The following is a 16548-nucleotide window of genomic DNA, read 5'->3' as shown; positions in this document are numbered from 1 at the left end:
GGATCAGCAAATCCTTTTATGCCGGGCTGTACGACGCGAAGCCCACAGACAGCGCGGCCTCCCAGTCTTTCCTGTCGTCTATCTCGGAGGAGCTAGACGACAGCAAGCGGGAGAGTCTGGATCACCCGCTAACTCTGGACGAGCTGACAAAGGCCGTCCGGTCCTTCGAGACGAGTAAAACTCCCGGAAGCGACGGCCTACCGGTCGAGTTGTATTCGGCTCTGTGGGACTGGATGGGCCCAGACCTGCTGGAAGTGTACGGGGGTATGCTTCTGGCTGGCAGCATGTCAGAATCGATGAGGAAAGGCATCATCACCCTCATCTACAAGCAGAAAGGGGAGAGGGAAGAAATCAGAAACTGGCGGCCCATTTCGCTGCTTAATGTGGACTACAAGATTCTGTCCAAGGTCATCGCCAACAGGGTCAAGTCTGCTCTGGAGCTGGTGATCCACCCGGATCAGACCTGTGCCGTACCCGGCAGGAAGATCTCTGATAGCCTCGCGCTACTCAGGGATACGATCGCCTACGTGCGGGACAGGGGGGTGCACACCTGCTTAATCAGCTTGGACCAGGAGAAGGCTTTCGACAGAATATCGCACACGTACATGATGGACGTGCTCTCCAAAATGGGGTTTGGGGAGGGAATCTGCAATTGGATCCAACTGCTCTACACAGACATCAGTAGCGCAGTCCTAATCAACGGGTGGGAATCAGAAAGCTTCCCGATCAAATCTGGAGTCAGGCAGGGCTGTCCTCTCTCCTCCGTCTTGTTCGTGTGTTGTATCGAACCCTTTGCCCAATCCATCAGAAGGGATTCGAGCATTGGAGGGGTGACGATCCCAGGCAGCGGAGGCACTCAGGTTAAGACCTCCCTGTACATGGATGACGTCGCCGTCTTTTGCTCGGATCCGCTGTCGGTCCGCAGACTGCTGAGCATCTGCGACCAATTTGAACTGGCCTCGGGAGCGAAAGTAAATCGCAGCAAAAGCGAGGCCATGTTCTTTGGGAACTGGGCCGACCGATCCTTTGTCCCCTTCACCGTCAGGTCAGATTACCTGAAGGTGCTGGGAATATGGTTCGGAGCGGCTGGGGCATGCACAAAAAACTGGGAGGAGCGTATCTCCAAGGCACGCCAGAAACTGGGAATGTGGGAGCAGCGCTCCCTGTCGATCGTGGGAAAGAACCTGGTCATCAGGTGCGAAGTGCTGTCAGTGCTGCTGTACGTGGCGCAGGTGTGGCCCATACCCCGACCCTGCGCCGCCGCAGTCACCCGAGCCGTCTTCCACTTTATCTGGAGATCGAAAATGGACCGTGTCCGGAGGGACACGATGTACAAATCTCCAGAGAAAGGGGGAAAGAACGTACCAAACGTCGCCCTCATCCTGATGGCCACCTTTGTGTGCGGCTGCATCAAACTGTGCACGGACCCTCAGTACGCAAACACCAAGTGTCACTACGTGCTGAGGTTCTACCTGACCCCGGTGTTGCGAAGGATGGGTCTGGCGACGCTGCCGCGGAACGCTCCATCCAGTTGGACCGTGCCAGACCACCTGTCCTTCGTGGAAAAGTTTTTCACGGCAAACACCTTTGACCACAAAGCTGTCAAGCAGTGGTCAGCACGAAACGTCCTCGGGACCCTACGGGAAAAGGAGATGGTAGATCCTCTCGGATGGTTCCCTGAGCAGACTGTCGAAGTCATTTGGCAGAATGCCTCATCGCCAGAACTCACAAACAAGCACCAAGACGTAGCTTGGCTGGTGGTGAGAAGGGCCCTCCCCGTCAGATCCTTCATGCACTCCCGACGTCTCTGCTCCACCGCACGCTGTCCGCGAGGAGGCTGCGCTTGGGACGAGACCGTCATCCATCTCCTTCTGGAATGTGCCTTTGCACAGAAGGTCTGGAAAGAGATGCAGTGGTCTTTGTCGAGGTTCATCCCGAGCAGCTCGGTAACACAGGACTCTGTGCTCTACGGACTGTTCCCAGGGACGCACACCGAGACAAACATCAACTGCTGCTGGAAGATCATCAACTCGGTGAAAGACGCCCTTTGGTCTGCCCGAAACTTGCTGGTCTTCCAGAGCAAGGAGATGTCCACGACCGAGTGTTGCAGATTGGCACATTCCAAGGTCCGGGAGTACGTGCTGAGGGACGCACTAAAGGTTGGTGCCGCCGCCGCCAAGGCACGATGGGGAAGGGCCACAGTTTAAGGCCCTCCCGCCAGTGTACACTGAGGGGCTGAAACCAGTGGAAAACCCCCCCCTCGGGCCGCATGACGTACAAGTGTGTTAATTGTAAAGCACTTGTAATCTGTGAATGTAAATAGAGTACCATGTACTGCATTCATGTGTATTATTAAGCCATATATAATACGGTTGGTGGATTGTAAATGTAATGTATTTTGAGAAATGTTGGAATGCATCTCGGCCCCCCTTGGGCTGTATGACTGATAAAACATGTAATGAAAATGTACCTGTATGTGTAAAGAGAGTACCATGTACTGCTTTCATCTGTAATATGATTTGTGGAGTGTATATTGTTATATATTGAAACATGCTTTGATATATGTAATGATAAATGTAATGTAATTTGTAAATTGAGTGCCATGTGCTGAAGTTAATTTGCACTGTACCAGATGTGGACTGCATTGTCATGTACATGAACAAAGATTTTTATAAATAAAGCATATATATTGAAATAAAAAAAAAAAAAAATAAAAAAAAAAATCTGTTCTTATCAGTTTAATATCTGATACGTCCCCTATCTGGGGACCAAATATTAAATTGATTTTTGGAACAGGGAGATGGAACAGGGGCTTGCTCCGTCCACTCCACGCATCGACCTGGTATTGCAGTGCTTCCGGGAGCGGTGCAGCTTCCCCTCTTTGGGGTGGGAAGTCGCAAAAGTCAAAAGCAGAAAAAGTTTTCGCACCACTTTCAGCCGTGCTGTCTTTCCTTTGTAGAGCCGCTCGGGCTCGCCCTTGTCGTGCCGCCGCCTTACTTTTCACCCGCTCGCTGGCCGGCCGCGCCGCAGGCTAAGCAGCCGCCTTCGGGGGTGTTTTTCGCTCTGCGTTTGCATGTCAAAATTGTGTTTTTCTTTCTTATTTGCATATGGGGACGTGCCCTGGATTTCAGGGCGGGGCCTCGCCACCTTTCCCGCTCTGCAGCTGACCTGGACCGTGCTGCACCCTGTTGGATTTCTGAGCCACTGCGCCCGCCCCCGTTGGAAAAGGAGGGGGGAGGGGACACCGCAAGCCCCGCCGGCGCGCTCCTGCGCGCCGCCCGGTTGGTTAATTGCTCGCAAAATGCAAATGCTTTCATGGCGTCATCTCCGCCGAAGGGAAGGGGGTGCCATACGGGCACGGCTTTTCGTCTGGCTTGCAAGTAAGTAAGCCCTGGCCGAAATTGCTCTCTTGCTGCAGGCCCGCCGTCGCACCTGCGCTCGGCCGACCGCGGCCAGATTGACGGAGAAGACAGAGGCCGAGGGACACTTGCGCGTCGGCGGGAGTTTACAGGCTATCGCTTCTCGGCCTTTTGGCTAAGATCAAGTGTAGTATCTGTTCTTATCAGTTTAATATCTGATACGTCCCCTATCTGGGGACCAAATATTAAATTGATTTTTGGAACAGGGAGATGGAACAGGGGCTTGCTCCGTCCACTCCACGCATCGACCTGGTATTGCAGTGCTTCCGGGAGCGGTGCAGCTTCCCCTCTTTGGGGTGGGAAGTCGCAAAAGTCAAAAGCAGAAAAAGTTTTCGCACCACTTTCAGCCGTGCTGTCTTTCCTTTGTAGAGCCGCTCGGGCTCGCCCTTGTCGTGCCGCCGCCTTACTTTTCACCCGCTCGCTGGCCGGCCGCGCCGCAGGCTAAGCAGCCGCCTTCGGGGGTGTTTTTCGCTCTGCGTTTGCATGTCAAAATTGTGTTTTTCTTTCTTATTTGCATATGGGGACGTGCCCTGGATTTCAGGGCGGGGCCTCGCCACCTTTCCCGCTCTGCAGCTGACCTGGACCGTGCTGCACCCTGTTGGATTTCTGAGCCACTGCGCCCGCCCCCGTTGGAAAAGGAGGGGGGAGGGGACACCGCAAGCCCCGCCGGCGCGCTCCTGCGCGCCGCCCGGTTGGTTAATTGCTCGCAAAATGCAAATGCTTTCATGGCGTCATCTCCGCCGAAGGGAAGGGGGTGCCATACGGGCACGGCTTTTCGTCTGGCTTGCAAGTAAGTAAGCCCTGGCCGAAATTGCTCTCTTGCTGCAGGCCCGCCGTCGCACCTGCGCTCGGCCGACCGCGGCCAGATTGACGGAGAAGACAGAGGCCGAGGGACACTTGCGCGTCGGCGGGAGTTTACAGGCTATCGCTTCTCGGCCTTTTGGCTAAGATCAAGTGTAGTATCTGTTCTTATCAGTTTAATATCTGATACGTCCCCTATCTGGGGACCAAATATTAAATTGATTTTTGGAACAGGGAGATGGAACAGGGGCTTGCTCCGTCCACTCCACGCATCGACCTGGTATTGCAGTGCTTCCGGGAGCGGTGCAGCTTCCCCTCTTTGGGGTGGGAAGTCGCAAAAGTCAAAAGCAGAAAAAGTTTTCGCACCACTTTCAGCCGTGCTGTCTTTCCTTTGTAGAGCCGCTCGGGCTCGCCCTTGTCGTGCCGCCGCCTTACTTTTCACCCGCTCGCTGGCCGGCCGCGCCGCAGGCTAAGCAGCCGCCTTCGGGGGTGTTTTTCGCTCTGCGTTTGCATGTCAAAATTGTGTTTTTCTTTCTTATTTGCATATGGGGACGTGCCCTGGATTTCAGGGCGGGGCCTCGCCACCTTTCCCGCTCTGCAGCTGACCTGGACCGTGCTGCACCCTGTTGGATTTCTGAGCCACTGCGCCCGCCCCCGTTGGAAAAGGAGGGGGGAGGGGACACCGCAAGCCCCGCCGGCGCGCTCCTGCGCGCCGCCCGGTTGGTTAATTGCTCGCAAAATGCAAATGCTTTCATGGCGTCATCTCCGCCGAAGGGAAGGGGGTGCCATACGGGCACGGCTTTTCGTCTGGCTTGCAAGTAAGTAAGCCCTGGCCGAAATTGCTCTCTTGCTGCAGGCCCGCCGTCGCACCTGCGCTCGGCCGACCGCGGCCAGATTGACGGAGAAGACAGAGGCCGAGGGACACTTGCGCGTCGGCGGGAGTTTACAGGCTATCGCTTCTCGGCCTTTTGGCTAAGATCAAGTGTAGTATCTGCTTGATTCTGATGCTAATTGACCTTGTGTCGCGATACTGGTGTTTCTGGTTTGGCTGCATTTTCATGCTGGCTTCGGCCTTGATCCAATCAGAGCAGAGCGATCTGCATAGATGGAGATTGAGGGAGCAGTGAGCGAGGAAACCCGAGAAAGGAGCTATCGGGAGCAGAAACCGAGGCCGCCGGAGGAGGAGCGATTGCGGGAGCCCGGAGTGGAGAGCGACCTGCAGCGCGAGGTGGCGGCCGACCATGCAGCGAGGTCGAGAGCCTGCAGCGGAGAGCGATCGGCAGGCGAGAGGGCGGCCAACGAAGGAGCGAGCTCGGGAGGCCGGGGCGGAGAACGATTGGCAGGCATGACGTCGGCCAATGAGGAAGAGAGCCCGGAACTCCAGGGCGGAGAGCGATTGGCAGGCGAGACGAGGGCCAAGCAAGCAGCAAGCTTGGCAGCCCGGGGCAGAGAGCGATTGGCAGGCGCGACGGCGGCCAATGGAACAGCGAGCTCGAGAGCCTGGAGTGACGGGCGACCTGCAAGCGAGATTGCAGCAAACCGAGGAGCGAGACAGGGAGTCCGGAACACTGTCCGAGTCACAGTGAAGAAGGTGGAGGGACAATCGCCCATCGACCGCTCCCTTTTTGTGAAGAGGATCTTGACCGGATGCTGCGGATTCCAAGTTGCGGATATCTTCGCTCTGCAGGATTTCCCCAGCAGTGGACATTTTGATGTGACGTTCAGGAACGTCGCGGCATGCCTGAAATTTCTGCAGACAGTTAAGGAAAAGGGGAGTGAAACGCTGCTTTCAGTTATGACTGCCGAGCCTCTATTCACTCTCCCAACACAAAGAAACCGGGTGGTCACTGTACACATGTACAACCCGCACATCCCTGTGGTCGATGTGCTGACGTTCCTCGGCAGATACGTTGACAGTGTCGGGAACAGCGTTGACGTAAATGACCTGTTTGGGATCTGGACCAGCAAACGCCAGATCAAAGTAACCCTGAAAGTGGATGCCAAAGGAGCCATCCAGCACCTCCCCTCCAGCTTCGCCATCGGTGGAAGCCGGGGCTACATGGTGTACGCGGGACAACCCAGGGTGTGTCGAACCTGCGGGAGATCCGGGCACGTGGCGGCGACCTGCACTGTCACCATCTGTCGCAACTGCAAGCAGGAAGGCCACCAGACGAAGGATTGCAAGGAGAGCAAGTGCTGCAACTTGTGCGGGGAGACAGGCCATCTCTACAAGGCCTGCCCAAGGCGCAGCAGCAGCAGCTATGCGCAGGCAATTAAAGGCCCTGTCAAAAAGGCCGCCTCAAAGGAGACCAGCACCGCTCCCACCGCAGAGGCCCTCACTGGAAACGACCAAACCCAGGCAACCAGCACTCAGCCTCCTCCCCAACAGCCAGAGACCATGGAAGAGGAGGCAGCTGGAGAACAACAACTGGGAGAATGGCAGGAGGTCAAACGAAAGAACAAGAAAAAAAGCCTCCCCCAAAGAGAGAGGCCGCCAACGTCCAGGCCTGTGGAAAAAAGGCGGCACCCGCCCCAAACGGGCAACACCAGCAGCTGCTCATCTGATGAGGAAGGGCAAGAAAAGAACAGTCACCAACAACAAAAAAAGTGGCTGAGCGAAAAGAAACAAACAGGAGTGATCACCGTGCCCCAGAACACCGGTAGCAACGAAGGGCACAACGCAGCCCAGCTCCAGACCGCCGGGAGCGGCCAAGTTCCCGACGCTCCCCAGCTCCAGACCGCCGGGAGTGGCCAAGTGCCCGACGCTCCCCAGCTCCAGACCGCCGGGAGCGGCCAAGTGCCCGACGCTCCCCAGCTCCAGACCGCCGGGAGCGGCCAAGAGCCCGACGCTCCCCAGCTACAGACTGCCGGGAGCGGCCAAGTGCCCGACGTCCCCCAGCTCCAGACCGCCGGGGGCGGCCAAGTGCCCGACGCTCCCCAGCTCCAGACAACCGGGAGCAGCGGAGCGTCCACCATACCCCAGCTCCGGGAAACCGGGAGCAATGAAGCGACCGATGCACACCTGCTCCGGGAAACCGGGAGCCACGACACCACAGGAGACAGGCTGAGGGAAGAACCATCCACGAATGAGGAAGAAGACTTCTTCTCACCGCCGTCATCCCCCTGCCGGTACAGCAACCCCTCAAGAGACCAGGGCGAGTTCCTCAGCCCAGGGCAAGTACAGTTTTTCTCTAACACTGTGTGTATGCAGGTCCAGCCACAAGGGATGGAAACAGCATAAAGGACTGCTTATTAAAATGGGACTTGAACTCTATTTAAAATGGCTTTAAAAATTGCAAGCATAAACGTGCGTAGCATCAAAAGCACGACGCGATGTGTTTCCACCTTGGGGTACCTTGCCAAGGTCAAGGCCGACCTACTGTTCCTGCAGGAGTGCGGCCTACCGCACTTCAGCAACTACAGGCAGTGGTCGCGATGGTGGCCCCACGGCCAATCGATCTGGTCAGGAGGCAACGATTGCCGTGCCTCCGGCCTGGGTATTCTGCTGCGGGGAGGTGACTTCACCATCACCGAAGTTAAGGAGGTGGTGGGTGGCCGCCTCCTCGTAGCAGACGTACTGTACAAGAACGCCCCGCTCAGGCTGATCAATGTGTACGCCCCGGCTCTCAAGAACGAGCGGCTGGCCGTCTTCCAGCAGCTACCGCTGCTGCTGGCGACGTCCAGGCCGGTTATTCTGGGCGGTGACTTCAACTGCATCATCGATGCGGCTGGGCGATCCGGCAGAGCCGACAGCAAACTGGACGCCACGTCCAGACTCCTGATGGAAGCGGTAAAAGACGCCAAGCTGCACGACATCTTCAGCAACCCTGCAGATGGAGCGCCGCGCAGATACACCTGGTCCAGGCCAGACGGGTCTGTCCGTTCCAGGATAGACTTCCTGTTTGTGTCCCAAGCTCTCTCGGTCAGATCCACCGACGTCAAGCCGGTGTTCTTCTCTGACCACTGCCTCTTACTAGCCGACTGTCACCCACAGGAAGACCAGAAAGTAGGCAGAGGGATATGGAAGCTGAACGTGAAACTGTTGACCCCAGAAAACATTGAGGAACTCAAAAGGGATTACAAAGGTTGGAGAACCGTGAAACCCCTCTTTGATTCCCCGGCGCACTGGTGGGAAACGATCAAGACGAACATCAAGAGGTTCTTCATCCTCAAAGGTGTTCAGAAGGCGAGAGAGGGACAGAGGGAAATGTCCCGACTCCAGAAAAGCATGCAGAATCTGCTCCTGCTGCAGTCGATGGGAGTCAATGTCGGGGAGGAACTCCAAGAGGTGAAGGGCCAGCAAGCCTCGCTCTATGCCTCAGAGTCCTCCAAGATCATCTTCCGCTCCAGAGTCCGCTCCGTGGAGCAGGACGAGACGTGCTCGCGTTTCTTCTTCCAAAAGGTACACAGAGGGAGCTCTGTGATCCACAGCCTGAAGGAGGAAGACGGCTCTGTGACGTCCTCGCAGCCTGACATGCGAAGGATCAGCAAATCCTTTTATGCCGGGCTGTACGACGCGAAGCCCACAGACAGCGCGGCCTCCCAGTCTTTCCTGTCGTCTATCTCGGAGGTGCTAGACGACAGCAAGCGGGAGAGTCTGGATCACCCGCTAACTCTGGACGAGCTGACAAAGGCCGTCCGGTCCTTCGAGACGAGTAAAACTCCCGGAAGCGACGGCCTACCGGTCGAGTTGTATTCGGCTCTGTGGGACTGGATGGGCCCAGACCTGCTGGAAGTGTACGGGGGTATGCTTCTGGCTGGCAGCATGTCAGAATCGATGAGGAAAGGCATCATCACCCTCATCTACAAGCAGAAGGGGGAGAGGGAAGAAATCAGAAACTGGCGGCCCATTTCGCTGCTAAATGTGGACTACAAGATTCTGTCCAAGGTCATCGCCAACAGGGTCAAGTCTGCTCTGGAGCTGGTGATCCACCCGGATCAGACCTGTGCCGTACCCGGCAGGAAGATCTCTGATAGCCTCGCGCTACTCAGGGATACGATCGCCTACGTGCGGGACAGGGGGGTGCACACCTGCTTAATCAGCTTGGACCAGGAGAAGGCTTTCGACAGAATATCGCACACGTACATGATGGACGTGCTCTCCAAAATGGGGTTTGGGGAGGGAATCTGCAATTGGATCCAACTGCTCTACACAGACATCAGTAGCGCAGTCCTAATCAACGGGTGGGAATCAGAAAGCTTCCCGGTCAAATCTGGAGTCAGGCAGGGCTGTCCTCTCTCCTCCGTCTTGTTCGTGTGTTGTATCGAACCCTTTGCCCAATCCATCAGAAGGGATTCGAGCATTGGAGGGGTGACGATCCCAGGCAGCGGAGGCACTCAGGTTAAGACCTCCCTGTACATGGATGACGTCGCCGTCTTTTGCTCGGATCCGCTGTCGGTCCGCAGACTGCTGAGCATCTGCGACCAATTTGAACTGGCCTCGGGAGCGAAAGTAAATCGCAGCAAAAGCGAGGCCATGTTCTTTGGGAACTGGGCCGACCGATCCTTTGTCCCCTTCACCGTCAGGTCAGATTACCTGAAGGTGCTGGGAATATGGTTCGGAGCGGCTGGGGCATGCACAAAAAACTGGGAGGAGCGTATCTCCAAGGCACGCCAGAAACTGGGAATGTGGGAGCAGCGCTCCCTGTCGATCGTGGGAAAGAACCTGGTCATCAGGTGCGAAGTGCTGTCAGTGCTGCTGTACGTGGCGCAGGTGTGGCCCATACCCCGACCCTGCGCCGCCGCAGTCACCCGAGCCGTCTTCCACTTTATCTGGAGATCGAAAATGGACCGTGTCCGGAGGGACACGATGTACAAATCTCCAGAGAAAGGGGGAAAGAACGTACCAAACGTCGCCCTCATCCTGATGGCCACCTTTGTGTGCGGCTGCATCAAACTGTGCACAGACCCTCGGTACGCAAACACCAAGTGTCACTACGTGCTGAGGTTCTACCTGACCCCGGTGTTGCGAAGGATGGGTCTGGCGACGCTGCCGCGGAACGCTCCATCCAGTTGGACCGTGCCAAACCACCTGTCCTTCGTGGAAAAGTTTTTCACGGCAAACACCTTTGACCACAAAGCTGTCAAGCAGTGGTCAGCACGAAACGTCCTCGAGACCCTACGGGAAAAGGAGATGGTAGATCCTCTCGGATGGTTCCCTGAGCAGACTGTCGAAGTCATTTGGCAGAATGCCTCATCGCCAGAACTCACAAACAAGCACCAAGACGTAGCTTGGCTGGTGGTGAGAAGGGCCCTCCCCGTCAGATCCTTCATGCACTCCCGACGTCTCTGCTCCACCGCACGCTGTCCGCGAGGAGGCTGCGCTAGGGACGAGACCGTCATCCATCTCCTTCTGGAATGTGCCTTTGCACAGAAGGTCTGGAAAGAGATGCAGTGGTCTTTGTCGAGGTTCATCCCGAGCAGCTCGGTAACACAGGACTCTGTGCTCTACGGACTGTTCCCAGGGACGCACACCGAGACAAACATCAACTGCTGCTGGAAGATCATCAACTCGGTGAAAGACGCCCTTTGGTCTGCCCGAAACTTGCTGATCTTCCAGAGCAAGGAGATGTCCACGACCGAGTGTTGCAGATTGGCACATTCCAAGGTCCGGGAGTACGTGCTGAGGGACGCACTAAAGGTTGGTGCCGCCGCCGCCAAGGCACGATGGGGAAGGGCCACAGTTTAAAGCCCTCCCGCCAGTGTACACTGAGGGGCTGAAACCAGTGGAAAAACCCCCCCTCGGGCCGCATGACGTACAAGTGTGTTAATTGTAAAGCACTTGTAATCTGTGAATGTAAATAGAGTACCATGTACTGCATTCATGTGTATTATTAAGCCATATATAATACGGTTGGTGGATTGTAATGTAATGTATTTTGAGAAATGTTGGAATGCATCTCGGCCCCCCTTGGGCTGTATGACTGATAAAACATGTAATGAAAATGTACCTGTTTGTGTAAAGAGAGTACCATGTACTGCTTTCATCTGTAATATGATTTGTGGAGTGTATATTGTTATATATTGAAACATGCTTTGATATATGTAATGATAAATGTAATGTAATTTGTAAATTGAGTGCCATGTGCTGAAGTTAATTTGCACTGTACCAGATGTGGACTGCATTGTCATGTACATGAACAAAGATTTTTATGAATAAAGCATATATATTGAAAAAAAAAAAAAAAAAATCTGTTCTTATCAGTTTAATATCTGATACGTCCCCTATCTGGGGACCAAATATTAAATTGATTTTTGGAACAGGGAGATGGAACAGGGGCTTGCTCCGTCCACTCCACGCATCGACCTGGTATTGCAGTGCTTCCGGGAGCGGTGCAGCTTCCCCTCTTTGGGGTGGGAAGTCGCAAAAGTCAAAAGCAGAAAAAGTTTTCGCACCACTTTCAGCCGTGCTGTCTTTCCTTTGTAGAGCCGCTCGGGCTCGCCCTTGTCGTGCCGCCGCCTTACTTTTCACCCGCTCGCTGGCCGGCCGCGCCGCAGGCTAAGCAGCCGCCTTCGGGGGTGTTTTTCGCTCTGCGTTTGCATGTCAAAATTGTGTTTTTCTTTCTTATTTGCATATGGGGACGTGCCCTGGATTTCAGGGCGGGGCCTCGCCACCTTTCCCGCTCTGCAGCTGACCTGGACCGTGCTGCACCCTGTTGGATTTCTGAGCCACTGCGCCCGCCCCCGTTGGAAAAGGAGGGGGGAGGGGACACCGCAAGCCCCGCCGGCGCGCTCCTGCGCGCCGCCCGGTTGGTTAATTGCTCGCAAAATGCAAATGCTTTCATGGCGTCATCTCCGCCGAAGGGAAGGGGGTGCCATACGGGCACGGCTTTTCGTCTGGCTTGCAAGTAAGTAAGCCCTGGCCGAAATTGCTCTCTTGCTGCAGGCCCGCCGTCGCACCTGCGCTCGGCCGACCGCGGCCAGATTGACGGAGAAGACAGAGGCCGAGGGACACTTGCGCGTCGGCGGGAGTTTACAGGCTATCGCTTCTCGGCCTTTTGGCTAAGATCAAGTGTAGTATCTGTTCTTATCAGTTTAATATCTGATACGTCCCCTATCTGGGGACCAAATATTAAATTGATTTTTGGAACAGGGAGATGGAACAGGGGCTTGCTCCGTCCACTCCACGCATCGACCTGGTATTGCAGTGCTTCCGGGAGCGGTGCAGCTTCCCCTCTTTGGGGTGGGAAGTCGCAAAAGTCAAAAGCAGAAAAAGTTTTCGCACCACTTTCAGCCGTGCTGTCTTTCCTTTGTAGAGCCGCTCGGGCTCGCCCTTGTCGTGCCGCCGCCTTACTTTTCACCCGCTCGCTGGCCGGCCGCGCCGCAGGCTAAGCAGCCGCCTTCGGGGGTGTTTTTCGCTCTGCGTTTGCATGTCAAAATTGTGTTTTTCTTTCTTATTTGCATATGGGGACGTGCCCTGGATTTCAGGGCGGGGCCTCGCCACCTTTCCCGCTCTGCAGCTGACCTGGACCGTGCTGCACCCTGTTGGATTTCTGAGCCACTGCGCCCGCCCCCGTTGGAAAAGGAGGGGGGAGGGGACACCGCAAGCCCCGCCGGCGCGCTCCTGCGCGCCGCCCGGTTGGTTAATTGCTCGCAAAATGCAAATGCTTTCATGGCGTCATCTCCGCCGAAGGGAAGGGGGTGCCATACGGGCACGGCTTTTCGTCTGGCTTGCAAGTAAGTAAGCCCTGGCCGAAATTGCTCTCTTGCTGCAGGCCCGCCGTCGCACCTGCGCTCGGCCGACCGCGGCCAGATTGACGGAGAAGACAGAGGCCGAGGGACACTTGCGCGTCGGCGGGAGTTTACAGGCTATCGCTTCTCGGCCTTTTGGCTAAGATCAAGTGTAGTATCTGTTCTTATCAGTTTAATATCTGATACGTCCCCTATCTGGGGACCAAATATTAAATTGATTTTTGGAACAGGGAGATGGAACAGGGGCTTGCTCTGTCCACTCCACGCATCGACCTGGTATTGCAGTGCTTCCGGGAGCGGTGCAGCTTCCCCTCTTTGGGGTGGGAAGTCGCAAAAGTCAAAAGCAGAAAAAGTTTTCGCACCACTTTCAGCCGTGCTGTCTTTCCTTTGTAGAGCCGCTCGGGCTCGCCCTTGTCGTGCCGCCGCCTTACTTTTCACCCGCTCGCTGGCCGGCCGCGCCGCAGGCTAAGCAGCCGCCTTCGGGGGTGTTTTTCGCTCTGCGTTTGCATGTCAAAATTGTGTTTTTCTTTCTTATTTGCATATGGGGACGTGCCCTGGATTTCAGGGCGGGGCCTCGCCACCTTTCCCGCTCTGCAGCTGACCTGGACCGTGCTGCACCCTGTTGGATTTCTGAGCCACTGCGCCCGCCCCCGTTGGAAAAGGAGGGGGGAGGGGACACCGCAAGCCCCGCCGGCGCGCTCCTGCGCGCCGCCCGGTTGGTTAATTGCTCGCAAAATGCAAATGCTTTCATGGCGTCATCTCCGCCGAAGGGAAGGGGGTGCCATACGGGCACGGCTTTTCGTCTGGCTTGCAAGTAAGTAAGCCCTGGCCGAAATTGCTCTCTTGCTGCAGGCCCGCCGTCGCACCTGCGCTCGGCCGACCGCGGCCAGATTGACGGAGAAGACAGAGGCCGAGGGACACTTGCGCGTCGGCGGGAGTTTACAGGCTATCGCTTCTCGGCCTTTTGGCTAAGATCAAGTGTAGTATCTGTTCTTATCAGTTTAATATCTGATACGTCCCCTATCTGGGGACCAAATATTAAATTGATTTTTGGAACAGGGAGATGGAACAGGGGCTTGCTCCGTCCACTCCACGCATCGACCTGGTATTGCAGTGCTTCCGGGAGCGGTGCAGCTTCCCCTCTTTGGGGTGGGAAGTCGCAAAAGTCAAAAGCAGAAAAAGTTTTCGCACCACTTTCAGCCGTGCTGTCTTTCCTTTGTAGAGCCGCTCGGGCTCGCCCTTGTCGTGCCGCCGCCTTACTTTTCACCCGCTCGCTGGCCGGCCGCGCCGCAGGCTAAGCAGCCGCCTTCGGGGGTGTTTTTCGCTCTGCGTTTGCATGTCAAAATTGTGTTTTTCTTTCTTATTTGCATATGGGGACGTGCCCTGGATTTCAGGGCGGGGCCTCGCCACCTTTCCCGCTCTGCAGCTGACCTGGACCGTGCTGCACCCTGTTGGATTTCTGAGCCACTGCGCCCGCCCCCGTTGGAAAAGGAGGGGGGAGGGGACACCGCAAGCCCCGCCGGCGCGCTCCTGCGCGCCGCCCGGTTGGTTAATTGCTCGCAAAATGCAAATGCTTTCATGGCGTCATCTCCGCCGAAGGGAAGGGGGTGCCATACGGGCACGGCTTTTCGTCTGGCTTGCAAGTAAGTAAGCCCTGGCCGAAATTGCTCTCTTGCTGCAGGCCCGCCGTCGCACCTGCGCTCGGCCGACCGCGGCCAGATTGACGGAGAAGACAGAGGCCGAGGGACACTTGCGCGTCGGCGGGAGTTTACAGGCTATCGCTTCTCGGCCTTTTGGCTAAGATCAAGTGTAGTATCTGTTCTTATCAGTTTAATATCTGATACGTCCCCTATCTGGGGACCAAATATTAAATTGATTTTTGGAACAGGGAGATGGAACAGGGGCTTGCTCCGTCCACTCCACGCATCGACCTGGTATTGCAGTGCTTCCGGGAGCGGTGCAGCTTCCCCTCTTTGGGGTGGGAAGTCGCAAAAGTCAAAAGCAGAAAAAGTTTTCGCACCACTTTCAGCCGTGCTGTCTTTCCTTTGTAGAGCCGCTCGGGCTCGCCCTTGTCGTGCCGCCGCCTTACTTTTCACCCGCTCGCTGGCCGGCCGCGCCGCAGGCTAAGCAGCCGCCTTCGGGGGTGTTTTTCGCTCTGCGTTTGCATGTCAAAATTGTGTTTTTCTTTCTTATTTGCATATGGGGACGTGCCCTGGATTTCAGGGCGGGGCCTCGCCACCTTTCCCGCTCTGCAGCTGACCTGGACCGTGCTGCACCCTGTTGGATTTCTGAGCCACTGCGCCCGCCCCCGTTGGAAAAGGAGGGGGGAGGGGACACCGCAAGCCCCGCCGGCGCGCTCCTGCGCGCCGCCCGGTTGGTTAATTGCTCGCAAAATGCAAATGCTTTCATGGCGTCATCTCCGCCGAAGGGAAGGGGGTGCCATACGGGCACGGCTTTTCGTCTGGCTTGCAAGTAAGTAAGCCCTGGCCGAAATTGCTCTCTTGCTGCAGGCCCGCCGTCGCACCTGCGCTCGGCCGACCGCGGCCAGATTGACGGAGAAGACAGAGGCCGAGGGACACTTGCGCGTCGGCGGGAGTTTACAGGCTATCGCTTCTCGGCCTTTTGGCTAAGATCAAGTGTAGTATCTGTTCTTATCAGTTTAATATCTGATACGTCCCCTATCTGGGGACCAAATATTAAATTGATTTTTGGAACAGGGAGATGGAACAGGGGCTTGCTCCGTCCACTCCACGCATCGACCTGGTATTGCAGTGCTTCCGGGAGCGGTGCAGCTTCCCCTCTTTGGGGTGGGAAGTCGCAAAAGTCAAAAGCAGAAAAAGTTTTCGCACCACTTTCAGCCGTGCTGTCTTTCCTTTGTAGAGCCGCTCGGGCTCGCCCTTGTCGTGCCGCCGCCTTACTTTTCACCCGCTCGCTGGCCGGCCGCGCCGCAGGCTAAGCAGCCGCCTTCGGGGGTGTTTTTCGCTCTGCGTTTGCATGTCAAAATTGTGTTTTTCTTTCTTATTTGCATATGGGGACGTGCCCTGGATTTCAGGGCGGGGCCTCGCCACCTTTCCCGCTCTGCAGCTGACCTGGACCGTGCTGCACCCTGTTGGATTTCTGAGCCACTGCGCCCGCCCCCGTTGGAAAAGGAGGGGGGAGGGGACACCGCAAGCCCCGCCGGCGCGCTCCTGCGCGCCGCCCGGTTGGTTAATTGCTCGCAAAATGCAAATGCTTTCATGGCGTCATCTCCGCCGAAGGGAAGGGGGTGCCATACGGGCACGGCTTTTCGTCTGGCTTGCAAGTAAGTAAGCCCTGGCCGAAATTGCTCTCTTGCTGCAGGCCCGCCGTCGCACCTGCGCTCGGCCGACCGCGGCCAGATTGACGGAGAAGACAGAGGCCGAGGGACACTTGCGCGTCGGCGGGAGTTTACAGGCTATCGCTTCTCGGCCTTTTGGCTAAGATCAAGTGTAGTATCTGTTCTTATCAGTTTAATATCTGATACGTCCCCTATCTGGGGACCAAATATTAAATTGATTTTTGGAACAGGGAGATGGAACAGGGGCTTGCTCCGTCCACTCCACGCATCGACCTGGTATTGCAGTGCTTCCGGGAGCGGTGCAGCTTCCCCTCTTTGGGG

At 56.3% G+C, this 16548-nt stretch overlaps 2 protein-coding genes, 9 non-coding genes and 2 pseudogenes across 11 annotated transcripts; all 13 read left to right on the top strand.

Moving 5' to 3' along the window:
• The first annotated feature begins 935 nt into the window (after positions 1 to 935).
• Positions 936 to 2207, top strand: LOC147099222 (uncharacterized). The gene has a single exon (XM_085969292.1). The coding sequence runs from the start codon at positions 996 to 998 to the stop codon at positions 2205 to 2207; it is 1212 nt and encodes a 403-aa protein (XP_085825418.1). The 5' UTR covers positions 936 to 995.
• A 477-nt stretch (positions 2208 to 2684) lies between these two features.
• LOC147099221 (U2 spliceosomal RNA) lies at positions 2685 to 2876 on the top strand. The gene has a single exon (XR_015074108.1). It is a non-coding gene; the product is annotated as a U2 spliceosomal RNA (small nuclear RNA).
• Positions 2877 to 3514: 638 nt separating this feature from the next.
• LOC147099220 (U2 spliceosomal RNA) lies at positions 3515 to 3705 on the top strand. The gene has a single exon (XR_015073965.1). It is a non-coding gene; the product is annotated as a U2 spliceosomal RNA (small nuclear RNA).
• A 638-nt stretch (positions 3706 to 4343) lies between these two features.
• Positions 4344 to 4534, top strand: LOC147099219 (U2 spliceosomal RNA). The gene has a single exon (XR_015073964.1). It is a non-coding gene; the product is annotated as a U2 spliceosomal RNA (small nuclear RNA).
• Positions 4535 to 5172: 638 nt separating this feature from the next.
• LOC147099218 (U2 spliceosomal RNA) lies at positions 5173 to 5307 on the top strand (annotated as a pseudogene).
• A 4272-nt stretch (positions 5308 to 9579) lies between these two features.
• Positions 9580 to 10908, top strand: LOC147099217 (uncharacterized). Its single transcript, XM_085969291.1, has one exon. The coding sequence runs from the start codon at positions 9580 to 9582 to the stop codon at positions 10906 to 10908; it is 1329 nt and encodes a 442-aa protein (XP_085825417.1).
• Positions 10909 to 11361: 453 nt separating this feature from the next.
• LOC147099216 (U2 spliceosomal RNA) lies at positions 11362 to 11563 on the top strand (annotated as a pseudogene).
• A 638-nt stretch (positions 11564 to 12201) lies between these two features.
• On the top strand, positions 12202 to 12392 carry LOC147099215 (U2 spliceosomal RNA). The gene has a single exon (XR_015073962.1). It is a non-coding gene; the product is annotated as a U2 spliceosomal RNA (small nuclear RNA).
• Positions 12393 to 13030: 638 nt separating this feature from the next.
• Positions 13031 to 13221, top strand: LOC147099214 (U2 spliceosomal RNA). Its single transcript, XR_015074082.1, has one exon. It is a non-coding gene; the product is annotated as a U2 spliceosomal RNA (small nuclear RNA).
• Positions 13222 to 13859: 638 nt separating this feature from the next.
• On the top strand, positions 13860 to 14050 carry LOC147099213 (U2 spliceosomal RNA). The gene has a single exon (XR_015073961.1). It is a non-coding gene; the product is annotated as a U2 spliceosomal RNA (small nuclear RNA).
• A 638-nt stretch (positions 14051 to 14688) lies between these two features.
• Positions 14689 to 14879, top strand: LOC147099212 (U2 spliceosomal RNA). Its single transcript, XR_015073960.1, has one exon. It is a non-coding gene; the product is annotated as a U2 spliceosomal RNA (small nuclear RNA).
• A 638-nt stretch (positions 14880 to 15517) lies between these two features.
• LOC147099211 (U2 spliceosomal RNA) lies at positions 15518 to 15708 on the top strand. The gene has a single exon (XR_015073959.1). It is a non-coding gene; the product is annotated as a U2 spliceosomal RNA (small nuclear RNA).
• Positions 15709 to 16346: 638 nt separating this feature from the next.
• On the top strand, positions 16347 to 16537 carry LOC147099210 (U2 spliceosomal RNA). Its single transcript, XR_015073958.1, has one exon. It is a non-coding gene; the product is annotated as a U2 spliceosomal RNA (small nuclear RNA).
• Positions 16538 to 16548: the final 11 nt, after the last annotated feature.

This window comes from Somniosus microcephalus, chromosome 28, assembly GCF_052327205.1.
Source record: "Somniosus microcephalus isolate GS21.2 chromosome 28, FLI_Smic_1.0, whole genome shotgun sequence".
Lineage (NCBI taxonomy): Eukaryota > Metazoa > Chordata > Chondrichthyes > Squaliformes > Somniosidae > Somniosus > Somniosus microcephalus.
The sequence above is the reverse complement of the archived record's forward strand: the minus strand, read 5'-3'. Positions and strand labels throughout refer to the sequence as shown.

Coding starts and splice junctions, on each gene's coding strand:
- LOC147099222 (XM_085969292.1), top strand. CDS start 996: ATGTTCTTTGGGAACTGGGCCGACCGATCCTTTGTCCCCTTCACCGTC.
- LOC147099217 (XM_085969291.1), top strand. CDS start 9,580: ATGGATGACGTCGCCGTCTTTTGCTCGGATCCGCTGTCGGTCCGCAGA.